Raw genomic sequence first — 25,905 nt, forward strand, 5'->3', positions numbered from 1 at the left:
AAATTGGTGGTCTTGCATTACATTGCATACTATCAAGGTGACTTGTTGGACTTCACGGCTTTTCTTTCCCATCCATTAGCAGAAAATACAAGTCATTAGCAAAAAAATCCTTTCAACAGATAGACTAATTGCCATTTCTGTCTTACTTGATGGAAAGTCTTGTTGCGCTGCATGTTTTCAACTATGTACAACAATCTTCATATTAAAACGCAACAAATTAAGCAGAGCTTTTACAAAAGTCTTTTTTTTTTTTTTTTTTTTTTCTAACAGTTATAGACTGCAAATGTTATGGCTTGCTTTGGACTGAAAATTTCAGATAAAGGCTGAACAGTATATAACAGAGATGCCTAAATAATGAGAATTAAAGCTCCTTCTGAATACTCAGCTTGCATGGAGTCAGCAGGCTTAGGGAAATGATTAGGGTTGACATACTTTCTATATTTTCTCTCCTGTTTTCTATGTGTTTTTTTTTTTTTTTTTTCCTAAGTTGTCTTTGCACACCTTCCATTGGAATTTTGACATCTTTAGATTTTAGAAGACATTCTTTTTTTATTGTACTTAATTTGTGTCTGTAGAACTGTTGTTTTTTGTTTTGTTTTGTTTTGTTTTGTTTTTAATTACTATGATTTCATGATATGAGACCCAAATTGTTGACCATGGCCCTTGTGTCTTTCTCCACAGTCTGAAATGCTACAAGGACATTCTGCCTTCTGTGTCGCCTTCTCTATGTCAGCCACCATAGCTACCAAGAACAGCCCAGCCCAAAATGACAGTGTGGAGATATTACCATTATTTGGACTCATCTGACTCATCACACTTTCCCTTTACCTATCGAAGTGAATGGTAGCCAGTCTGAAGCTTGGATTTACAAAAATATTCTTAGGTTTTTGGGGACTCATATTCATCTCTGTCAGACTTTTCCTTTATTCATTTGCGAGCTTTGTGAACTAGCAGCCCCACAGCATTGCTGTTCTGAGGATATTCTGATATATGTCTTCAAATAGACAAGACACCTGTGGCCATACCAACTCTGGATCACCCACCATCATTTCCTTCATGACCTTTAAAGATGTCAGATGAGACTATTTTTTTCCAGTTGCTTCATTCTGCACTAGATGCAATTTCAGGTCCCAAAAGTGAAATCAGGCAGCACATTAATCAACTCTCCTCCTTGGTCTCCTCACTTCCGTCTTTTCATAGTTTATTTTTCTGGGTAATAGAACAGCCTTAAAAACAGAGGTATATTACCCTCCAGAAATACATACAATTCCAATACCCATAGCAGAATAAGCTCATTTAGATGAAAGGAACTATTTTCTTTTGGTGGAGTGAAATACCCTATCTGCTTCTGCTTGGATTTTCTTCAACAGTTATGTCTCTATGGTATATGAGACTGACATTGCATGCAAGTCATCTGCTCGGTGTATTTTTGGTGCATTGTCAAAAAATATTTCCCTTAATAATTCTTCAGTGTATGGCATTGCATAGATCACAAAAAGAAAAAGCTGCATTACTGAAGGAAATAAAAGTACAGAGAGGTTTAGAATGCACTCAGCTAATGTATCAAACTTAATGGCTATCTCTGTAACTGGAAGGGAGAGAAAAATTGTATCTGGACCACCTCTTGTTTATTCCTCAATGGTGTTACAGTGGCCAGAATGCTTTTTTGGCATGCTTTTACAATGAGATGTATAGCCCTGATCTTATAGGTAAAACACAAAATAGTGCAATGTAGGAAGTATATTTGGAAAGGAAGAAAACGTGCTTGTTTCACGTGCCAGAATAATTTAAACCAAATTGATTAATTTATTGCATAATTAATGCAAGATGGTTATTTCAGAATTTCTTACATGTAGGAATCTTGGCATAATATAAGACTGAAAACTTATAAAAGCTACAAGACTTTTTCTTTTTAATTTTCTTTTTTTTTTTTTTTTTTTTTTTTCCATAAACTAAACTGTTTCTTAGACTCAGAAACTGTTCCTCAGACTTAGAATTACAAGTGAAGTTATTTTTCTGCTTTAGTTCAGGTGCAAAAACCCACACATCACATTAAAAAAATAGAAATTGGTGTAGTATCGCTTAATTTTGTTCCAGAGAAAACAATGTTGTCACTGATCGCTTTCACTTGACCCTGACTGCTTAGTATAATGTTTTAGGTGCCATAGCTCAGGGTTTACCATCCCTTGCTTCTTGCCCATTTGTTTTATAATTACCAAGTGTTGTAAGACTTGGAAAGATTAGTGTGAAAATTATAATTTGTTCCTGTTCATTAAAAGTGGATGTGGAAGAAGAGTTAGCAGCAAATGTCTTTTTCTGCTTTTATGATAAAAGCCTAAAGGGCTGTATTGCCTCAAGCTGCTCAGCATTAACTCATTCAGGTCCAGGAAGTCTGATTTTGGCTGGGCCAGGCTGAGGATTGGTCACATGAGGTGGCTTCAGATGAGTAAAGCAAGGTAAATTGTGTGTTGGAGGAAAACTGTTTATAAAAGCTGCATCTGAGGTATTTTTCAACATGTGGTCTTTTCAGTAACCTTGCTGTAAGTAAGAGAACCAGAAGTAACTACAATTATTTCAGGTTCCAGGCCAAGCTTCTTTAATGATGTGCTTAATTCAGAGCAGTGTTGCATCTCATGGCAGCCACCATCTCCTGATGCCATTGTGCAATTTTGTAATAAAGTAGCTACCATCATTTTTTCCTTCTGCATTCACATGGACTAGCATATTACCTACGGTCCATAAGCCAGATGTCAAGCTTGCTTGCAAGTAGCTTGAGGAGACTGATAGCAAACATTAATATCTTGAGAAGGTCAAAACATTAGAATTATGTAAATACGAATTTAGACGACTGCCATGAATAATGTGGCATATAAACTGAAAATTGATGTAATAAGCAAAATTCTTTTACTGAGTGAAATAAAGTCATCCAAAATGAATGTGAAGTATCAAAAACATGTTAGACCTTTACTGTTTCACTGGTAAGAAAAGCTATTGCTTTCTGTGCCTTCTGTGTGATGATCAAGTAAAGAACAAGCAGTGGAAAGTACCTCACACAATTATTTCAAATGCTTTTATTTGAACAGTCATGTTTGAAGATATCAGGAAGCTCTTTTTATAGGAATTTGATTTTCAGGTGTGAATTACAGAAACAGAGGGGTTTTCAGTGAATGTGAAACCTTCTTCAATAGCTAGGAAAAGTGGTATATAGTCCAGTCCTACAGTTCAGGCAATAGATTTCATCCTAAAAATGTCTTACTAACAATAACTAGCACACAGCATTAAAAGTCTACCCACATTTTTTAAAATTTTAATTAGATTTAAATTTTAAATTGAATTAATGAATTAATTTTTAAATTGAATTAAAACAATTTACCCCATACAATTTAGAAGCTGAGCTTTATATTTTAATAAAAACATAAAAGCATAGTAATAGAATGCAGACATAAAATTTTCAGTTATTTTTACCTGAACTTATTAGGCAATTTAGGCATTTTTCATATTCAAAATGACCTATTTGTTTACTTATAAGGTAAGTTAAAGAAAGATGAAATGTAGAAAGAAGACTTGCTGTGCACTTGAACTGGACTGTGTACTCCAACTCTGAATACATCAAATCATGATGTTACAAAGAAATACTAAAGCAGAAAAATTACATATTATATTTGCATAGGTTGTGAAAACTTGTATGCCTTTTCTATTCTCCTGGTTATACAAAAGAAACTGTGAATTAACTTGATGGCTGCTTGAAAGGATTAATTCAGAAACACAATATCTAAGAAGGACTAAAAGCCCTGGAATACATTTCTTACAGCTTCTCAGTCTGTGCGAAAGTGTGGTTTAAGATCTATAATTTTAAATGTAAATATTTATTTTAAAATCAGAAGATGCTAGGCTGCTAGAAACACTTTGTCTACTGAAAATTTCAGTAGGTAGTTTCATATATTTTATTTTCTTGATACACACAGTTGTGTCCTGAATCGTCAGTTTTTTACTGTGTTCTACTCCACTGGCCACTAATTCAAACGAACAAACTTCCTCAAACTGTTTAGGAAAATGAATCTGTACTTCCACCTTCACTTAGTAGGTCATCATGTTCGTATTTTAGAGGCAGTTCTCCACTTCCAGCCCTTCCATTTTAGCGTCCTCCAGCAGTCTTTTTTTCTTTCTTCAACATACATTTTCATTGTGTTTGAGAAACAATTTTATTTAGTCAAGCATATTGTACTTTGTAGATAGTAATTTGTATGGTACCCTGTAAGCAACGGTAGGAAGTCTAAACAGTTGACAAGGTGCAGAAGACCTTAGCTGAACTTTAGTAATAGCTGTATTACACACAGTGATTGCTTACATTTGACTGGACGTGTGACCCATGCTCTAGTTATTATGACAGTAGCAGTTGCTACTCAACCACTGAAAGGCACCAAAGGCAGCCTCATATGGCAGCTTTGCCTTTTTTTTTTTTTTTTTTCTTTTTTTTTTTTTTTTTTCCAAGTAGAGCTGAAGAAATTAGTGTCTGGTAGGATTTCTCTGCATCTTTCCCTGACTTCTGTTCATACCTCCTATTTTTTTAAGCAAATGCTGGAAATGTAATTAGAGTGTGTAATGGTAGTTACAACAGCCCCAGAAACATGAGATTGATTCCCATGATGGATGAAAAACACTCCATGCAGTATGTATAAACAGGCCCAATTTCAGAGTTCTAATTAACTTTATTAATGTTTAGTGCAGAAAGTAAAAAGGCAACTTAAACAAGGATATAAAAAGCACTGAAGCATTGAAACACTGGTTTCATGTAACTGACTCTTATTGAAAGACATATTTTTCAGCATTTTGTAAAGAAAAATAGAGTAATTTAGTAGAAAGATATTAGATACCTAATACAGTCTTATAATAAGGAAGCTTTAAATAATGGAGCAAAGATACTAATAGTATCTTCCTACTTGGTAACATAGGTAGCAATTCTTTATGATGTGCAATTAATAAATATGATAGCGAACATGTAAGAATGTACACTGACAGTGCGATAAAAGAGAAGCAATTATGTGCAAGTTACCTATTGTGCCAGCAAATAAGACTTTATGGGCTACTGGAAAATGAGTTTGTGAAAAAACACTTGTAAAAACCTTTTCCATTATATGTTCTTTTTATAGAAACATGTTACCTCACTCACATGTGAAAAGATAAAAAATTACATTCGTAAATTACTGTGAAGAAAGACCTTTTGCCCACTATGGACACAACCGCAAAACATTGCATTCATAGAAATCATATATATTAACTTGATATAATCATTATAACTAAACTTAATAGAAGTGATATATTATTCACACATAAAGTATATTATTTGCATAGATTCTTTGTTTACTGTCCATGGATTTCCTTTTTGTAAATGCATATATAATTAAGCAAGCTTTGGTACTCTTCAATGAACTCAAACTAGAACATGGCTGAGAAATTTATATGATATACATTTCCCATTACTATAATTGCAAATGATGCTATAATAATACTTTTTAGATAATAAAATCTCTTCAGAATAAAAAATGTAGTGGAAAATATAAGACTGCCTTTCCTGTTATTTACTGACCCTTATTCCCAGGCATGATGATCTAACAATATTTAAAAGATACTCTACTTCTATTTTGAGAAGCTCTCAAAACATGTGGTCAGCAGCCTGTTGACTAAAAGGATTGTGTCTTGGAATAATTTATTATTTGTTTCTGCTGACATTTTTTTGTGGTCTCAGTAGGTGAAATATATAACAAAAATCTTTTGGAAGTTAAGCAAAACTACAGTATCATTTTGTGGAGTCTTGCAAAAACTTTAGAAGTAGAGTATTAATACCTAGGGAAGTTTGAAACTCAAAAGTATGTGATGTCAGTAATGGAAAATTAGTGTATCTTGAAGAGATACACTTTTATAGCTTGTTTTTAAGTTTTGATTTAATCCTTTATATAATCATATAAAGTGAACTCTATAGTGCTCGCAGTCTTGCCAGGAGAGCTTCTACTTCTGGAATGGCTTCTCCCTTAGAAGGAGACCCAATACGCTCTGTTTTCTTTTCTTTGTTGCCTTCTCCATTACAGGCTTCCTTTCTCCCAACAGCCTTGCTCCGTGCCATAGAAGAACCTGTTTCCACGTCATAAGTAACTTCTTTGTTGACTGGGCTTTTTGTCGATTTTAAACTGATACTGTGGTGTGAACATGACTTCTCTGGCTGTGCTTTCTGGTTCTCTGTAGAAGACAGAACAAACAAACTTAATTTCAATATTAAAATACTCAGTTTCAATACTTTGTAACAAAAAGCACCTCTTGACCAGACAAAATTTTGCATCTATGCAGATGATGCATTAGAGGGACTAATGATGGCCAAAGAGGCAAGAAAAAAAAAAATCACTTCAAAAGCAGGGGGTTTGGTCTTCTGGAAATGATACAGACTTTACATGACTTTGTTGGATTAGCATCCATATTCCCCATGAAATTAAGGACAGAGCCTGAAGAGCCTTCTTTCTCACTGAAGTCAAACAGAAAACAGAATAACCAGCAATTCACAATGACTTCCAAATTTTTATCTGGTTAATTACATTTCCTATATATTTTTAATTGATCAAATTTTAAAATGTTTAAAAAATCTATTTCAATTTATTTATCCATTGTAATAATTTTTCTTTCCTTTGTGATATTTTAGGCAGCTAAATAATTTTAAAAATTTGCATAACTTGCTACTTTTTGCTAAACATCTCTGGTATTAACTGTCTCAAGGAGATGCACTCAGTTAAGATTTGGGAGCTTTGGTGGGTTGACATGCATTAACAGACAGATTGCTTCCCCACACCCAACACCAAATCAAGTGGCTGTTTGCTGTACCTGCACCTGAGAGGTCTCTCTCATAGATCTCCAACTCTTTAAAAACAGGCATACTCAATATTCATGTAACCTTGAACAAGGCTTGAAAATGGCTTCAACAAACTTGACATGACATTTAAAGTTTTTTGGTTATTCACTGAAAGATGTTCCATCATCCCAATAGTAATGACTTTGGAGCACAGGCAGTCACTCATGACAGTGTGTTTTATGTGAGAGCTGAAAATTCCTACTGAAAACAGCTTGTACATTAAAAGGCAGCTGCTGAAGATATTTACTGCACTGTCATTCCCTGACCAGGGGCTCTCGGTGATGGATGAGGATTTTACACACTTTCTTGGACAATCTCAGCAAATTTTACAAGTACAATCACCTTTTGGAAAGTGGAAGAAAATAATACCTTCTTTCTACCATCTTCTAAATCAGATAAACAATTGTTAATTAAAATTCGATAATAACAGATTTTCTTCACTTAGCTGAATGACCTATTTTTTTTTTAATACTATGAAAAATAATTTGACCCTGAAGATGCAGCAGCATACATTTCAGTTTTTCTGAATCACAGAAGGCCAAAGATTGGAGATGAATACATCTTTATAATTACACATAATAAACCCAACATATATAATTTAAATATCCCATTCCATTTAAATGTTTACATTTATTGATTCTGAACACGTATTTGTAGGTTGATAAATGCATGCTACCTGTGTCAATATACAAAATACTAGCTACATCGTAGCCCTTTAGTTTGCACTCTGCTGAAGACAACCTAGGGGCAGTGGGAAAAACTCTTGGTGTTTTGAAAATCAATACATTTTAAAGCAGAAAAAAAATAATCCTCATAATCACAGATCAAGTGCAGATGTGTACTGTGTACCAAGATGTGACTACTTTGCAGCTCAGAGGAATCTTCACCACAAAATAGTCAAGCACAAGGATCAACTAAGTATGATGAACTACACTGAATAAAAGATGAAGCGAACATTTAGCATGGAGGCTTCAAAGTAAAATCCACCAATATTTTCCCCAGTTTCTCATACTGTGCCTTAGAGTGAGTTAGAACAGCAAATAGGTCAGAGGTTGGACTTGATGATCTTGAGGTCTCTTCCAACCTAGAAATTCTGTGATTCTGTGATAGTCTAAGCAAGAAACTGCTTCAGGTTAGGTATTAGGATTTATCCCCAGTCTCATCCCACTTTGAAACTCTGATTCAACCGTGCAGAAAGATGTCTTCCATAACTTGCTGCTTACAATCTAGAATTCTTGTGTGGGGATAAGTGAATGAACAAAGTTCAGTATACATTTTTGTTTTTTCATTTTTTTTTTCCCATAAAAATTGGAACAATGTCACTGATAATCATGACTTTCTAGGCATAGACTAGTGAACAGAGTCAACTTGAAAGACCAGAGTCCTTGCTTTCTGTTTGAGGGGTCCTGCAACAACAGGAAATGGCATTAGGAAAGTGCTTTAAACACCAGCCAGTTTACGTGAGTAGTCCTCACGTTGCTTGTTGTAACTCCTGTGCAGTGAAGAAGCCACAATTCATTGAAACAATCATACTTCCATTTTCTTAATACATGATACTCTAGTGATTAACACACTTCCTAAGAAATGAGAATATTTTGGTTTCAAGCTGTGTTACAAAAATATTGCAGGACTAGTGTCAATTCAAAAAAAAAGAAAAAAAAAGAAAAAGATTTTCTCTGTCTCCAGCTGTATCATCTTAAAGTTATTTCTGATGCTTCCTACATCAGGTGGCATCTTTTCCCTATATGTTATTTCAGTCAAGGAGGGTTTTTCTATATAGCACTGATATACATGCTATGTCTATGCATGTCCATTTTGCTATGCCTATTGCATGTCTTTCGTATGCCATTTTGCCATGCCTGTGCTTGTCCATATTGCTATGTCTATTGTATGTCCCGTAGTAGCAGATTTGGCTGTAGGCAATTCCAAACTTATTAAACTGCCTGTTATGATTCCTATTCAGAAACACTGAACTTTGCTGGGCCTGTCTCAGAAAACATATATACTCACAGTCCTACATTTCACTTTGTTAAATACGCATGTAAAAAATGAACTGCTGCAATACTTGAGGTACATATGTTTCTGGTAGTATTTTTTGTAGTAGAATGAAGGATCACTGCTATTTAAGTCAGAGTTTAAAACTAGTTAGATACTAGGAAGAAGAAAAGTAGAAACTCTCACTAATTAATAAGAAATAATATTTTCTACCCTGTCAGTGGTTTATTTTAATACAACAGGAATTAATTTGTGTTAACCCCAAACTCTGTACTGTTTCGCACACTAACTCAAAGCTTTCATGTGTTAGTGATTTGGTATCCCATCCATTCCAAAGTCATTTCTTTGGATTACTACCAGAGCTCCCTCAAATCCTCTACTACAGGAACCAAAAGTGCATTTTCAGCCTACAACTGATGGGTGGTTTAAAAAAGCCAATGCACCATACATGCGAGTGTGACTGAAACCATGACAGTGAGTTAAAAACTATAAGGCTACGATCTGCATGTAACATGTTCAACATGTAACCTGGATCGGGACAGTAAAAGAGCTTGTTTACTTTAGTGTGATAAAGGCTAGGAAGAATATTGCTATTTACTTCCGGGAAAGGCCCCAAAACAAACTTAACTGATAAAGTGAGCACAAAAACAAATAACTATTACAATATTTCTGTTAGAGACCTGAATATTTTGAACCATCAGACTAAGGAAGTTCTGGAATGCACATATAATAAAGTGCGAGCAAAAAAATATAACCAGTTATAAGGAGCAATTCGATCTGTTTCTTAAGAGAATACTTTTTATATGTCTGTCTGCAACAGCAAGGAAATGGCTTAGTCACATTGGGCCACCATTTTAATACTTTCCTCTCTATAACAAGGGTACCCCCAGAAGATCCATAAACCAGGCAGAAATAACAGACTTTTTCTAAACTACTTTGAACCATTACACTATGGACATTTATTAGCTTTTGCTTTTATTCGGAACAAAAACTATATTTGAAACTATATTTTGAAACTATATTTGAATCAACTCGCAGAATAAAATAAATACATTCACACATCATATATCTTGGTTCAAATACAACGTTAACCGAAAAGAATAACGTTATATACAGTTAAAAGAAAACTGCTTATGGAGAGGCACTTCTAGGTGAAGTCTTGTTAATAAGAAAGCTTACATTGCTGGAGATGCACTACTTGTCCACCTACTGTAGCGAGGTGTACCTTCATGCAGCAGCAAGACAAAAAAGAAAGCAGACATTAAAAATCACTGGATAAAGACAGAATTTATTAATTTTCTGTACACATTGGACGTAGTTGGCATCCGTTAAGACTGTTTCTAATGTTTGGTCACTCTTAGCAATCAAAAACTGTCATTCACCTGTATTGTAACAATCACTGTGCAGATGAAGATAAAAGAAACAAAACCTTTGATTTCAGAGTTAAGGTTTCTAAAGGCTGGAGTGAGAAAACATTTACCCATAATAGTTTTGACTTTACCACTACTAAACGCTTCCAGGCATGGGTTAGGCAGAGATTGCATTGTACACTACTGAAGTCTCAGTGTTCAGATTGTATGACATTTAAATGCTATTGTAGGTCCTTGACATCTTCAGACCTATTAAAATTCAGTTTTCTCAGATATGAATTTCCTGAACATTGCTGTTAATCAAAAACATTTCAAAATCATATTCACATAACCTAGAGCCAAAAAACTACTATCATCTCGATGCAAGTCTTTTAATATTACTTTGATTAACAGCAATGCTCATGAAATTCAGTTGACAGAAAATTGTGCTTAATAGCTTTCCTTAGTTTAAATGGTGTCCTAGCATAGAACGACTTACAATAATATGCTTATAATCTATTAAAGGCTGCATACTTTATATTCAGAAAAAGGAAATTGTGTAATGTGAACAAAAGAAATCAGTAATATGAGACCTGCCTGCTGTGAACCTGGGGAAACAAAATATGATCAGTTGGAGATTTTAAAATCCAGCCTAATGCTGTTGTATATTACCTTTAATAGTGAAAAAAAAATGATTGCAAGAGACTTACTGAAGTAGAGATATGGATTTTTTTAAAGCCACTAATAAATATTTAAAATAAAAAAGTACTTTGAAAAGCTTTATTTCATTGCATAGTTTCTCAATAAAAGTCTTAATGCTAAGGACAAACTTGCTTTTTATGTAAATACTTGTACACTGATTGAAAAATAAATTTGTAAATACAATAAGGAGAACGACATTACATGGCATGATAAGCTTGTATTACAGTCATACATCTCAATGTGGGGCATGATGAAATCATAATATAGGAAAGAACAATTGCCGTTACAGACTCATTACATCTTTTACCAAGTTAACAGGGAAATTGCTCAAAGACCCAGTGGACTTATTTCCTATCTGTTTGGCTTGTGCTCCACATGCCACATTGTACTCCTGAAGCTACGTCTGTGCTGATAGGTTTTCTTCAGCCAACACTTACGCACCAACCTTACCACCAACGCAAATTATTTCTTACATTATGAGTCATGACTTGCTTTTGCTAGAAGATATTCTGGGGACATGCCCCAGAGAATAGCACGATATGCTGATTTTGGATGCAACTGTACAGCACTCCCATAAGCCTGAATATTTTCAGCAGTCCAGCCTCAGTCTGGAAGTCCCATCCATCTTCCACGAATTATACTGACTGCACCATCATGCATGTGCCAATGAAATCTTATGTATTTAGAGCATGGTCACATAAAATGGGCTTTGCAAGGAGATTGATGTATGCTCCCATCATCCCTGTATGTTCTAGCTAAATAAAGACAAAGCCTTGAAAAGTTAGTCTGGAGGTATCCGTGATGGATTCCCTTGCCTATACCAAAGTATTAACCACCCATAAAGTATTAACGATCCATTGGTGCATTGCTGTAGAGGAAAACAGCAAAACAGTTTTCAAATATGAACTACTTTTTCTGAGGTAAACTAGGCAATAATGGCTTATGTTTCAGCTGGCTAAGATATACTACTGAGACAGACTTAATTTTGAAAGGCTGAATACAACCACAGCTGGCAGGCATTTTGAGGACCTCTGTTTTCAAGTTCAGGACAAGATGGAGGCTTCAGAGGCACCTAGCTTCACCTCTAACAGGGACAGCTATATTGGATGTTGGCATCCTGGTGCTGCCATCCAGATGTTGGTCAAAGTATTTGGGGAGATGCAGGGCTCCTCTGTGAGGTGAGGCCGGGGCTGCCCCGTGGCAGACAGGGCTGGTTCCAGCTGGCTCCAAGGGCCCTGCTGTGGGGCAGGGCTGGATCCAGCAGCCCCTTGTGCTGTTCGTTGCCTCCCGTAAGGGACCACATGGAACCTTATCTCGACCCGTGACCTTTCTTGGTCCTGCTCTTCCTATTTTCCAGCCCTGTCCTGCTGGGGGCTTGAGCACCAAACAAGTGGCTGGCTGGGGGTTTGGCTGCCACCCAAGGCCAACCCACAATAGCTTGGAGATAAGAGGACTCTATCTGTCTTCTAGCATTACCTATTTTAATTTCCCAATTACAAAGAGAGAGACAGGGAAGGAGGGAAGGAGGGAAGGAGGGAAGGAAGGAGGGAAGGAAGGAGGGAGGGAGGGAGGGAGGGAAGGAAGGAAGGAAGGAAGGAAGGAAGGAAGGAAGGAAGGAAGGAAGGAAGGAAGGAAGGAAGGAAGGAAGGAAGGAAGGAAGGACGGACGGACGGACGGACGGACCCCTTCACTTTTCAAAGTGTGACTCCAAACTCTTGGCTTTTTACTGTTAGAAAGAACAACACAAAAATCGTTTTCTTGTTTTCTTCTCAAGTCGGAAATGAGGGTCTCATTTCCCGCATTGCCCTCTCTCCCACTCCCCTCACATTTCTGTTAGAGCTTAAGGTACAGGACACATGTGAGCCATTTTTTTTCAGGCACCTATCTTTCATTAATGTAATTTATACAGCCCAAAGCTTACCCCCTGAAACCCATTCCCAGCCCTTGGCATTGGCATTAGGAGACAGAACATCACAACACCTAATTCTCTTTCTTAAAAGCCTACCTTACCACCCAGAAGCAGAACTGGATGTAATAAGAAAGACTGCTATAGCTAGAAGGTCCATGCCTATCACGTAACATGACTCATAAAAAATGGGATATCTCCTTGCTGGATAGTATAATGGAAAATACTTTAAATATATTTTATTGTCACTTTTTATTAGTTTCATATTTTTTTCTACAATTTCAGTGACTGACAAGGGTAGGATTGGAGAATGTCCCCAACATATTAAAGGAGCACTATGTGTTCTTACAACTTATTTCAGTTATACCCTGCAGCCCCAGCACCTAAGAAGTGTTAGCTGTACTAAGATGATCTTTGTTTGATAAGTAATTACTTACACCTTTATATTTCATGCTCACAACTTGACTAATCCAAAGCAGATAAGGCATGGAAAAGTGTTACTGAAATTTAGAAGACTAAATAAAAAATAAAAATGTGCATTTAATTGGTACTGCTGTTCAAGTGTTTTATTAAGAAGCGTGAAATGCAAGGAATAAACACTAATCAATACTTTAATTTAAGATGAGATTCGCTAAGTTTTCAGAAACACCAAATATTTTTTGTCATTTCACAGGCAAGAAGAGAATATGTCAGAACTAAGTGAGACTAGGATAGAGGATTTATAGAAACTAAATTTCAAAGCTAATCAATTATAAACTGTGAGCAAACTAATTTGTGAAGAAACGAACTGTGCTGGACCAGCTCCCTTTTACCTGGCCCTACAGCAAAGCCTTTCAAAATTCTTTTAATCCCTTGCCTACCTACATCTTTTAATCCCCTACCTACATCTTCTCAAAGACTACTCTACGCTCCTGTTGATCACTCCATTAGATCTTTTCCCTGTTTTTCCAAATGTACCTTACATTTGTGTAGAGATGGGACCACTTTCTCTTTTTAACACACTCTCACCTCTAATATGGCAATGACTTTCATTACAAGAAATGCAACTTTAAGTTACTGGGATTTAAATGAAAGTCTAGAGTGCCTGTCAAGATGAAAAGAGAACAAAACTGTGCATCAAACTACTGACAAAATTCATCCAAGCTTTTCATGTGAGGGAAGAAACCTTTGAGGATGTCTGATGGCTAATTCAGACTTATGTGTTTAGCTTCCTCCCTATTTCAGTCTGCATTCCATTTTATCTTCTGTGTCTTGTTCTCATATGCATCTTTCCATAAATCAAGGTATATTGTGAAGTTCTTAGAAACTGCAAAACAGAAACTTCCAAATTGGAAACCTACTTATGGTCGCTATTGATTCCTACAGCTAATGGTTTGAATCATCCTTAAAAACCTAAATGGGTCTCTTAATTAAAGGATAAATAATTTGGCACGACTGTACTATTAATAAATACAAATTAATCTTATCTATGTTGAGATTAGGGGTGTAAAAAGATAAATTTTGATCCTATCTGTATGGATGAGGCACAACCAATGACAGTGGGCTTTTCGGTGGATGGAAATGTTATGCAAGTTAGGTGTTTATGGGATTTCTCCCAATGTACAAATAGAATAAACATCACCTTTTTCTTTTCTTCAGAACAGGAAGCGATTGGCAAATTATAATGATCTATGATAAAATATGGCAGTTAACATATTTGGACTATTTTACATTTCTGAAATGTGGTTTTATTACTTGGCTTTTTACTTTGTACACAAGCATATTGTAGCTTGCCATTTCAAATCCTTTTTAGAGTTAATAGAGTAAAAAATCATGACTATAAATAGGTGGTTTGTGACAAAATACATAGAGTTCTGTAGTCTCAAGTTATACTCTGTTCAGCTGAAGTTAATTTATGTAGATCCCACATACTAAACTGATGTCTTTGAGCAGGAGATGCATTTAGTCTCCAAAATATTCTGCATAGTATCTACCTATAGATGAATACTGCTTTCAAGGTACACTTTGATAAAGAATTTAAGGAATATGCATAAAGACTGCTGCCATCAAAGGAAAGCTACAGGCAGCTGCAGTGGGTAATGATAAATAACATGCTGATGAAAATAACCAAAATGGAAAAGAAACACACAAATAGTGGCTTTCTTTTACCAATTGTTGTGCCTTCCCCCCAACACACACACCATAAACAACAAAAAAACAACAGTAGGGAGCCTCATTCTTCTGAAAAATAAAAACTAGACAAACCCAAGCAACAAAGCAGCAAGTCCTAAAGAATGGAATGATATTGATGAGATTCCATGCACTGCAGTTCTAAATCACGTCGTTGCTTCTGTCAAGTGTTTACAATTTTAGAATAAATGTTCTACAAAAACTATGTAACTATGTCTAGTACATAAATTGCCTTTAGAATTTCACACTGAACTCTAAGCTCATCCACTTAGCCAGTTTTTATGCTGTTTCTGATAGTAACAGTTTTAGCCCAAATTTCCATTTCAAGGTTTATACCAGCAATCAGAGTATTGGTAGGTTGAAATACTGAAGGTAAAGCACAAGTATTCTGTAATGTCAGGTCAAACTGTTGGGAAAGAAGGTCTTTTATCACCTGTTGCACTTCTCTGTCATCCACTATTATCCCAAAGATTGCAAGAATAGCATTTGGCTCCCAGGCTCTTCACTTAACAGGACAGAAGCAAAGACCTGATTGTGCGGTTTGACCCGTGTACACTTAACAACCAAGACTGCCTTCATGAACACACTGGAGATAGGATGAAGCTGAATCATCTTAGTCCATGTGACTGTCACTGTTCAATAATAATTATTATTATGGTTCCTTCTTTGTCAAAATGCTGCAGAAAAATGTAAGTCGAAAGCATGCTATCACGGAGACTGAAACCATGTAGCAAGAAATGGTACATTTTTAAGAAGAGCCTCACACAAAACTAAATATTATGAAATAAACACACAGAAAAGTAATTCATCCTTTGCTCCTTCTTCAAGGTTGTATATAAACTCCTTCACAATTCTCTCTCTTTTTGTACGAAGCTAATTAATGCTGTGTATTTTCACCTAATAATTTCCTCCCTTGGGTGGACTGTAACTTGGCCTTGCTCATGTATGGAGGGAGATGGGATATAAAATAAATCCACTCTGCACATGATCCAGCCATAGGTGTGTTTGATGTACTTTGCAAGTGCAAGAAATCACTTTGAAAATAACTAGGATTTCAACAGAATCTAAATAAGGAATTACTCTTTAAAGATGGCTTTTACTCACTTGTCTCAGTATCACTGAATTATGATCTGAAGCAAGTTCTAGACACAATGTCATAGGTAATTAATCCAATCCAGGCAAATTCAAAACACTGTGTTTAACATCATCAATGGTATGCATTTTTCACTTGATGAACATACTTAATGTCCCATATTGTAACAATTACACTTTCCTATGTAAAAATTTGACTTTTAAGAAATTTAAGACATAAAACATTTTTGGTTTGCCAGAAACCTCTCTCTCATTTAGAAAATCTTCATGTAGATAGAGTGGAAAAAAAAAAAAAAAAAGAGAGAGAGAGAGAAACTGAAAAAATAATCCCTTTACATTCACTGAGAAATTGAGAAATCAAGGCAGAAAGCTGCAAGACCTCCTAAGACACTGAAAAAAAATATAAATTTACATATAGACTTGGTATTCCTTTGTCTGTTCTGACTTACAAAGCAGCCTTGCAACTGTGTCTCGCTCAAAAGGTGATATTAAAAACAAAAGGTTAGAGATCATCATGGTATATTAATTATGCAAAAGAAGCCAAACTGAATTTAATCAGACTCCAAACAGTAAAAATCTCTTTTTTGACAGAGATGGTTAAGAAAACATTTATGGTAATGCCAGAGCATCTGCTGATTACAGTCAAAGCTGCAGGATGCCAACATTAAATCAGTGAACCATCTTGACAGCTTCTCGGTACTCAAGTCACATTCTAATAATAATTTGCTGTGAAATTTACCCAAATCTGAAAATTAGCCAGAGAATGTTTACAAAGAATATATGTAAGAGTCAATAAAGCAGATACAAAATTGATTTGCATCTGAAAAAACATATCTAATATAGATGTTCAGCACTCAGACATTTCAGTGCTGCATTTATATTGATAAATCTCTATAAAAGACTATGCATTTTAAGAACAAAATATAATTTTATCATCAATTTCCCATCGATTGTGACCTCTTGCTTTCTTTGTTTAGAATGTTAGTAGGCTTGTTTGTTTAATATAAACCCAGATTATCCATTTGAAGAAGGTCTGTACCATTTAAAATCAATTTTTAATTCCTGACACCTGAGGATTCTACACAGAACAATATACTTCATTGTAAAGCTTTAATTGATGCATCTATGTGCTGGGGTGGGTGATTACTTGAATAATAAGTATCAGAGCCGTGTGATCTGGTTGCTAAGCAAATGTGAGTAAGAGAAAAAGCCCAAGAAACTACGTAACAATGAATCAAGGTGTGATGACAGGATAATTATTCTATGAACTGTCATGTTGAAGGACTCGCAGAACACTGACCTGCACACAACCACACATCAGAAAATTGCCTGAGGAGTAATTAAAATAATAATATACAAGTTCACTCAGTCAGAAAGAGAAAAATACATGCTTAACTTACTTCTCTGTAGCGTGCACGGTCAAACGCTTTCTCATGTTAAATGTAAATGCTTGAACAGTGAAAATTCAGAGGACAACAGATTACAGCAAAGACCACTGAAGTTTATCTGAATTAGCATTAATGGTTTCCTTTCCTCAGTTACTTTGAGCATTTAACTAAATATTTTTCATGCTATGACACATTAAATCATAAAACCTGTGAATTGACTTTCTGAAGGAAGTAGGAAAAAAATGTAATCCTTTCAAAACATGTTTAAGATTGTAACATCATGTGTTAAAAAGAATTACTGTTGTGGTGCATTGACCCTGGCCAACAGCCAAACAAAAACCCAGCCTCTTGGTTATTCCCCTCTCCCTTGGGATGAGAAGAAAATAGAAGGAGAGAGAAGGCTAGTATAGATCAAGTTAACGAGAGTTTAATACAGGTAGCAAAAGCTGCGTGCGAAAGCAAAACAAGAAATTCACACACTACTTCTCATCTGGAGGCAGACGTCCAGCCACATCCAGGAAAGCAGGGGCTCAGCACGCCTAACGCTTGCTTGGGAAGACAAACACCATAACCACAAATATTTCCTCCTTCCTCCTCCTTTCCCTGAGTTTTTCCTGCTGATCGTGATGTTTTATGTATGGAGTATCTCTTCATTCAGCTTGGGTCAGCTGCCCCAGCCACAGCCCCTGCCAACCTCTTGCCTACTTGCTGTGTGCAAGGCTACTCGCCTGCTTTCTTTGGGGGTGGGAGAGAGAAAGCCTTGAGGCTATTCAGCAACAGCCAAAACATTGGTGTGTTATCAACAGCGTTCTGTTGGGAACACAAAGCACAGCACCATATGGGTTGCCAGGATGAAAGTTAATTCAAGCCCAGCCAGACCCAGTACAACTGTTGATATTGTAACAGATCTGTACTTACTTGGTTGCCATTGTATATCTAAATTTGATGAAAGCTTTTCACATGCCAGTTTTAAGACTTTTACGACTTTCAGGATAGATGTTCACAGTTCTGATATTTGCTTAACACATTTCCATGTCTCAGCTTTTGTTCGGTTGTTTGGTGTATCAGTTTATATTGGCATACACCCTTGAAAAGTTTATACTTCAGCTCCAAGTACATAACCCATGACTCCCCAGCAATGCATCCTACATTTCCTTCTGAAATGCAAATGTGCAGAAACTTGAAGTGCCTTAAAGTAGCCATTGGCAGTCTTAATAACTACGCAATCTTCGCACTGTCTGTGCTCTTCATCCTGCTTTTTGGGTGTGCTTTGACAAATGTCTGTAACCACTGAAAAGTTACCACTTTGCAACTATAGAGATTATACACATCTATTTAGCGTAGACAAAAACTACAAAACAAGCTGGCTCTGGCAGCAAGCTCATCTTTGATGGAAACCACTTGATTGCTCAGGAGAATAAATTCAGAAATTTCCTGACTCCCCTCCTGCCCTGCCATTATTCTTTTTTTTTTTTTTTCCCCCACTAAATTTTCATGTAGATCAGGATGTCCATAGGTTACCCTCATGTCATATATAACCATTGCATTTCTAAAAGAGAAAATCCTTTTTCTCCCATCGTATGCTAAAGGAAAGCTAGAAATTCTTCTTAGGAAACACACTGCATGTAATAATTGAAATTGTCATAATGACATTTTTTTTCTAGAATGAATATGTTCTGTAAACACATTGCCAGCTCATCAATTAAGTTACTCAGTCATGCTAAATACGTTAGAGTTATATTTCCAAATCTTTCCTAGAATCCTCATTTTAGCATTCATTTCAATAGGGTAATGTTATACCCAAATAGCTTTAAATGCTATGAAGGAAAACAAATGCTACTGAAACATAACCAAATGTTCAGCAGCTAACTGTCTAGGTAAAATCTATTAAAATGCAAAGCTCAAGCACATATTTGCTCATTTCAAAGTAACATACTATAGAACAAATTCTTAATTGTAATTTTTAATTGTAATTTTTAGTTTTGGGTAGTAAGATAACACCATGCACAAATCTATGTTCTCAACATCAGCCAGCACCATTGAAGAATAACAATTCAGCAGACTCTGAAGACATTTGTAAAAAATTTGGCTAGATATTTATATATTACATCCTAACTGAGGAATACTATTGGGGGTGGGGGAAAATATCCTCAACCTCTAAGAATTCAGCTAGTATAAGCTACAAGTTGTCTGATGTTTTCACTTAAAAATGTTTGCTGCTTCTGAGCAGCAAACCACATAGAGTTTTTCCATAACTTGGGACAGTTTCAATAAGCTGTTTAAGTGTAAATGTATGTGTATATTTAAATCTTCTACTGTCTAAGAGTATACACCTTAGAACAAAAGTTCAATTACATTTGTGTAAGTGCATTGCAATTACAGAAGCAAAACCAGCTCCTTTGTTCAGTACTGTATAAAATTATTTGAAATAATGCAGCATGCTTAGTCCTCTGTGTCCTTGTGCCTCATCAAAGGCCGGTGACCTCCATGTGAGACTCACTGGACTAAACAAATTTGTGCTAGTTGCCTCAGGCTCCCTTCACAGTCAATGAGGAGAAACAAGCACTTCTGAAGTGCGCTTCATTTCACCTTAATGTAGATATCTGAAACAGGTAAAGACAGTTTATGGCAGCTAACTCATATGTGAATGCCTGCTCTCCAGGCAACTAATAGTAACAGAGACACCAGATACTATTTTTAAGGGTTACAAGTTCTGTGTCTGGAAAGTTCCAGCTTTTGATTGCATAAAAGTCTGCATAAAAGGTGGCCTGTCTAGCCTATGTAGTGACAGCAGATTGTAGAGACCCCATGTTCTGCTCTCGGTGATTTTAGGACCATATAGAACATTACGGGCACAATCTCACCACCTATTTAACACAAGCTATAGAATTTCACAAAGTTTCTTCTTGATGCATACAGAATAGAACTGAAATAAATTGTATTATATTTGCTACAGAGAATAGTTTGGATGTGAACAAAGGAACTCTGTGTATATTACACTGACAAGAACTGCAGATATGAAAGTAGTCATTATTAAGTATGCCACTCAGCCATTAGTTAACACATATTTTTCCTTCTCTTAAAATCCTTTCTGTTCACCGCCTTTTCTCTAAATAGGCATATTTAGAGAATATCTTACAGTTATTAAGGTTATATCTTACAGTTATTTAGGTTCCTCTGCATTACAGATTTGTGATACTTTTGTGTAGCTTCACAAGTTTCTGACAAGCTTGAAACAAACTCAGAATTTAAAAATCAGCCTATAACATAAATGACTTCTATTTCTGTACTGGTATATGGAATCCTACCCCTCACATGAAAATCATCACTGCTTTAAACTGAAGCTGACTTAGATTTAGTCCTGGCTATGCAAAATTTATACATTCCAGTATTGTACATTGGAACTTAAGAACCTCATAGCCAGTGTTTGATTTTAGTTTTTAGGGATGGAGATAGAAATATGATGCTTTGTATGGCAAGGCAACTCTGATTTTTAGGTATTGCTCAGCCCTATGTGTTTGAATTTGTGTTACCTAAGATTACTAGATTAGTAGATGAAAGAATTAAAAGAAAAATGAATTAAGACCCATGAGAGTTTTTAAAATGCTCCTTCTCAAAAATAAATAAGTAAATAAATAAATCCTGTAACAGTGCTTACTAGAGTATGTAGCAAGTTAAAAAAATAAATTTAAAAATAGTATGCAGTGATAAAAACTATAGCAGCACCTGTTATTCAACATTACTTTAATCCATATAGTCTCATTGCCATTCAGAATACACAGTAAACAAAACACTTTCATTGGATCTTATCATCATACTTTATGCATATATTAAAGAACATTTGCCTCTCACTTGTAAACATAATAAATATATTAAATTTGAATTATTGCAAAAAAACATAAAGCTAAAGCATTAGCAAAGAAAAGCATTCAAGTTCCAACATGGGAAAACCTTTAAGAACAATAATAATAACAGTAGTAGTAAAACAGAAAGCTATTTTACATATGAAATAAATATATAAAGTTACTTAGACCTCCATTTTTATTCATCTCTGGACATACATCTTGCTCACTTTTCACTATTGTTGAATAGACATCCATATTATATTTGGAAGTCTTCCATTTTCTGTTCAGAAACAAACCTGAGTTACTTCTGTCCATCAAACTAAAATAAAATGTAATTTCCCTTATCAGATTACACACAGCTCCACAGCATTCCATAAAGGTAGGAATGACTGCGGTACAGAAAAGAGATCCCACTGAAATACATTTCAAATTTTTGATATATATTTTTATAGGGAAGCACATAAGCCATTTGTAGGTGGCTGAGGCTGTTTAGTGCTGTACAAGCTATGCAATTTTCAAGTGCAACACAAAGCGTGGGATGTTGTCTACAGATCCTATGCATCCACTAGTGCTGTACTCCACTATGATGAAATGGTTGTAGAATATTGTAGCCTCTGTGCAGAATCATTTTGCCTGACTCTGCAGGACAATAATGGCAAAGAGATTGCACTGTCAAGGGACTAGTCAAGGGAAAAAGGCAATCTTCAGATTGCCTTACAATTAAAAGCACATACTTTAGATATCTGTTGCCTTCTTGTGATTAAAGAGAGAGCCCAGCTTAGATTAGTTTTAAAAAGATGGTTACAACAGGCAAATCAAATTCCATGAACTTTGATGCCTCCATTAGACCATGAAATTTTTTTTCCTGCTTTATTGGTCTTGAAACCTGCCTGGGTTGGAAACTTAAAAAATGTTTGTTTGTTTGTTTTTTTTTTTTTTTTTTTTTTAAATTATTTTTATTTTTTTATTTTTAACACAAGTGGTGCAAGTCAGACAGAGAAGTGAGCTGATTAAGTTAAATGGAGTAGATGGTAGACAGACAGCACTGAGCCTAGAGTTATGGATAGCTGGCTGGCTGTCGAGGAGGCACTTCCCAGCCAGCAAGACTGGTACATCTTGGACTAAGAGAAATGACCTCACCTGCCAGGGGAAGACATTTCTGCTATTATCAAAGGAAAATTAATTCTTGGCTACTTTAAGGATGACGTGAACACACTTAGGAAAAGACTGTGCTGGCATTAGTGCAGTAATAACAGACTAGTTTCAAGTGCAATCCTATTGGGTGTTAATGAGAGCATGTTACATTCGAACCCTGGGACCTTCACCAGTGCTAGTTTCAACTGACTGTTTTCATTTGTGGTTTCACTTGATTTTAAACTGTTTAAGACTTTTTTTTTTTTTTTTTTTTTTTTAACACAGATCATTAAGATAGTTAAATAAAACGAGGAAACAAAAAGTGAGATAAAGTTAATAATTAAATGTAATTATATAGAGCATTGTCTACATACAAATAGGCATTAGATGGCATAGTATTTTGGAAAGAATTATCATAGATGTTATCATGGATAACGGGATTTTGGAAGATCACCTGATTGCCTATCATGAAAGGAAGGATAGGGAAATGCAAGATATCCAAATTTATGATTACAGAAATCTAGTGCTCAGAACAGCTTTTAAGTTTCGTTCAGTCTTACTTGACTGACAGAGATGAAATCCAATAGCAAGGTAAAACACAGAAGGATGCTGGGACCAGTTTAAGAAAGCACCCAATCACCTCTATCTCCTAGGTTAGAAAAAGCGTTGTAGAAAAGAGTAATGAAGAAACGACACGATTATGATGCTGCTGTATATTTTAAAATGGATGGTTTATATTGCTTCTCATTAAGCCTAATTAAATGTCCTTTATCATTACCAAAGCATGAGAGTTTTTTTAATAAGGTTGAAATAATATAAATCCAGATATAGCATCAATTCAGTTTTTCATTCTCAAAAATATAAGTACAGTTTCTTGATATTACAACATAAATAAAATGGCAAAAAATGCTATTACAGGGTAAAACAGAAAGTTCATTAATGTGAAATCACCATTTCTGAAACTGTGATTTCACTGAAATGTAAATATTTGAAGGTTAGAAACTATAATTACAAATGGGTTATCAAAGAAAATACACTCACTAGGTGGAAAAAGCCATTAACTTTCTTTGAAAAAATTTAATTTTTTATTAGTTGCTGAAGCTGTCATGTAAGATGTTTCTCATTGAACAATTGTCATCATATTTAAAAAAATAACCACAAAATACAACAGCTGATTGAAGATAAGCTCATACTTCATCCTCACTATTTGAAGGAAATTGTACTTTTATCTTTGTAACTATTTACTTCACTAACAGGTTTTACTCCCACAAATAGGAAATATCATATTTGTCCTCATTTGAAAATTAGGTCTTCAGTGTTTAATATCCCATATTTGATAATTTGGAACTCAAATATGTACAGTAGTGCATATTTTACATATATACATATATTACCTTTTTTTTTTTTTTCCTACAGAGAAACATTCAGTTGTAGCAGGACTCATCATGATTCATCAGCAGCCAGTTTTCTAACAAAAGAAATCACGTAGTAGGAGAGAAAGTGTCCTTATCTAAGACTATAAGGAATACTCTAATAGACAGAAGCAATTAAAAAGATATGCACTAGTACACCTTCTACAAACAGGCATTTGGAAATGTCTAGTGTCCAGTGTTATAGTATAGTTAAAGACATTAGGTACTTTCTTGTGGAATATAACCCTCCAGAGAAATACAAAACACACCCCGCTGTGAATGTTACTGTTTATGAAGGATCTTCAATTCTTTAACGATCAACTATTACCACTGGCCATAAATCAGTTTATTGCAATTATCACTGTCCTAACTAATGAGTTCCAATTTGGAAAAAAAAAATGGTATTCTTTTCATTCCGACTGTTTTTATTGCTTTTAAGCAGTGGTAAGAAAAAATAATTTCCCAAAGTAAGCAAAACCATTCATAACTGCTTTCCTTCTTTCCCCCTCGAAATAAATAAATAAATAAATAAATAAATAAATAAATAAATAAATGTTCATTAATAAATACTGTATATATTAAAACATATTTTTATATAATATAGATATTCTATATATCTATATATCTATGTTTTAGCAGATTTCAGTTAAAAGAAAGACCAAACAGCATTAATGGTACATTACTATAATATAAAATTCAGGGCAGTATAAAAACCTGTCGCTTGATGCAATTACAGTTTCACAACAGGAGGAATAATTTCTTGTAGAGTGACATGTTCCCTTATGTCACAGCTATTCTTCCTTTACAAAAGCTGTTACTTTGATGGGGAGGACAAATGCCTGCCATATATTACTATGCAGTCCATTACAATGGATTCATTCATATTTATAATACAATCTGTGATGTTGATGCAATCACTTTAGACTTCACTGTTATTTCAAACAAATCCATAACTGAGAAAAAGGCAGGCTGTTGACAGGAGTTAATGTGGGTTTTACTCTGTTTACAATTGCTTTCTAATCTACTAAATGGCTGTGAAAATTGATGCACTGTTAGAAGTGCTTTTGTACACTACTACAGATAAAGGGCTGTTATACTGCAGTAATCTCTGCAATGCTAAATTGAATTTTCAACAGTAGTTTTTTGTTTTTCCAATTTGAATGTGACAAGGTAGGCTACTCAATTTATGGTAAGTTTAATCCCATCAATTCAAAATATTTTTTTCCATCTTTATTAATTGAGATGCCTATTACTGCCAGAAGAAAAACGTCAAAGACAAAAGTTGTAATATCAGAATATGTATTTTAGAGAAATCTGTTAGTGGACAAAGGATGGGCCATAGTTAGTGAATTCTGCAATCAAATATGTGATCTGTTGAAGCTAGCCAAGTGAATCCTCGGTATGCAGTTTTAAGAACTGCACAGCTTGTCATGAAGGTAAACAGTCTGTCTAAACATGACAAAACAAAACTTGGAACTGATTAGATGACTTGCCAATAAATAGTTTTATGTGACATGGAATGATAGCTGGTTGTTGCTTTGTTTTCTATTTTTTTTTTTTTTTAATTTGCATGACCAATGAAATCTCATTCATAAAGTAGTCCAAACCTTACTTTACCACCCTAAAAAGAGAAGGCAATCAGGCCTTTTAAACTTTAGATTTACCCAATAAAGAAGATGCAAAGAAATACCAAGGCTGTTGCTGATACGAAATTACAGAAGACTCTGGTACTGCCTCTGTAAAACAGCTGCCCTAATAAAATTCCTGATGCAATTCTCTGAAATGTTTGGTGTCTCATTAAAACCTTAACCCAAGGAATGTATGAAAAAACATCTTTTTATGTTAATCAAAGAGTTGCCAATCTTCTATATGAAAATATTACTAAAAATTAATGAACAAAATTTTTAGATGGCTTCTGATGAAAATAAATCCTTCATGATCAAGACATCTGCATGTCTAGTAACTTTCAAATTTGCTCATGTGTTTTAATTCTACTAGATTTAATAAAGAGGCATAAA

The 25,905-nt window shown here is 35.1% G+C and overlaps 1 protein-coding gene across 1 annotated transcript in view; it reads right to left on the reverse strand.

Annotated features, from left to right (window-relative positions):
- Window positions 1–5,974: 5,974 nt before the first annotated feature.
- Window positions 5,975–25,905, reverse strand: part of DIAPH3 (diaphanous related formin 3) — a gene marked incomplete at both ends in the record, with an annotated part of 247,956 nt that continues 228,025 nt past the window's right edge. Inside the window, one exon of the mRNA XM_084295299.1 lies at window positions 5,975–6,234. Within this exon, the coding sequence (XP_084151425.1) occupies window positions 5,975–6,234 (260 nt within the window). The remainder of the gene's footprint in view (window positions 6,235–25,905) is intronic.

Source organism: Netta rufina, assembly GCF_964035555.1.
Source record: "Netta rufina genome assembly, chromosome: 1".
Classification (NCBI taxonomy): Eukaryota; Metazoa; Chordata; class Aves; order Anseriformes; family Anatidae; genus Netta; species Netta rufina.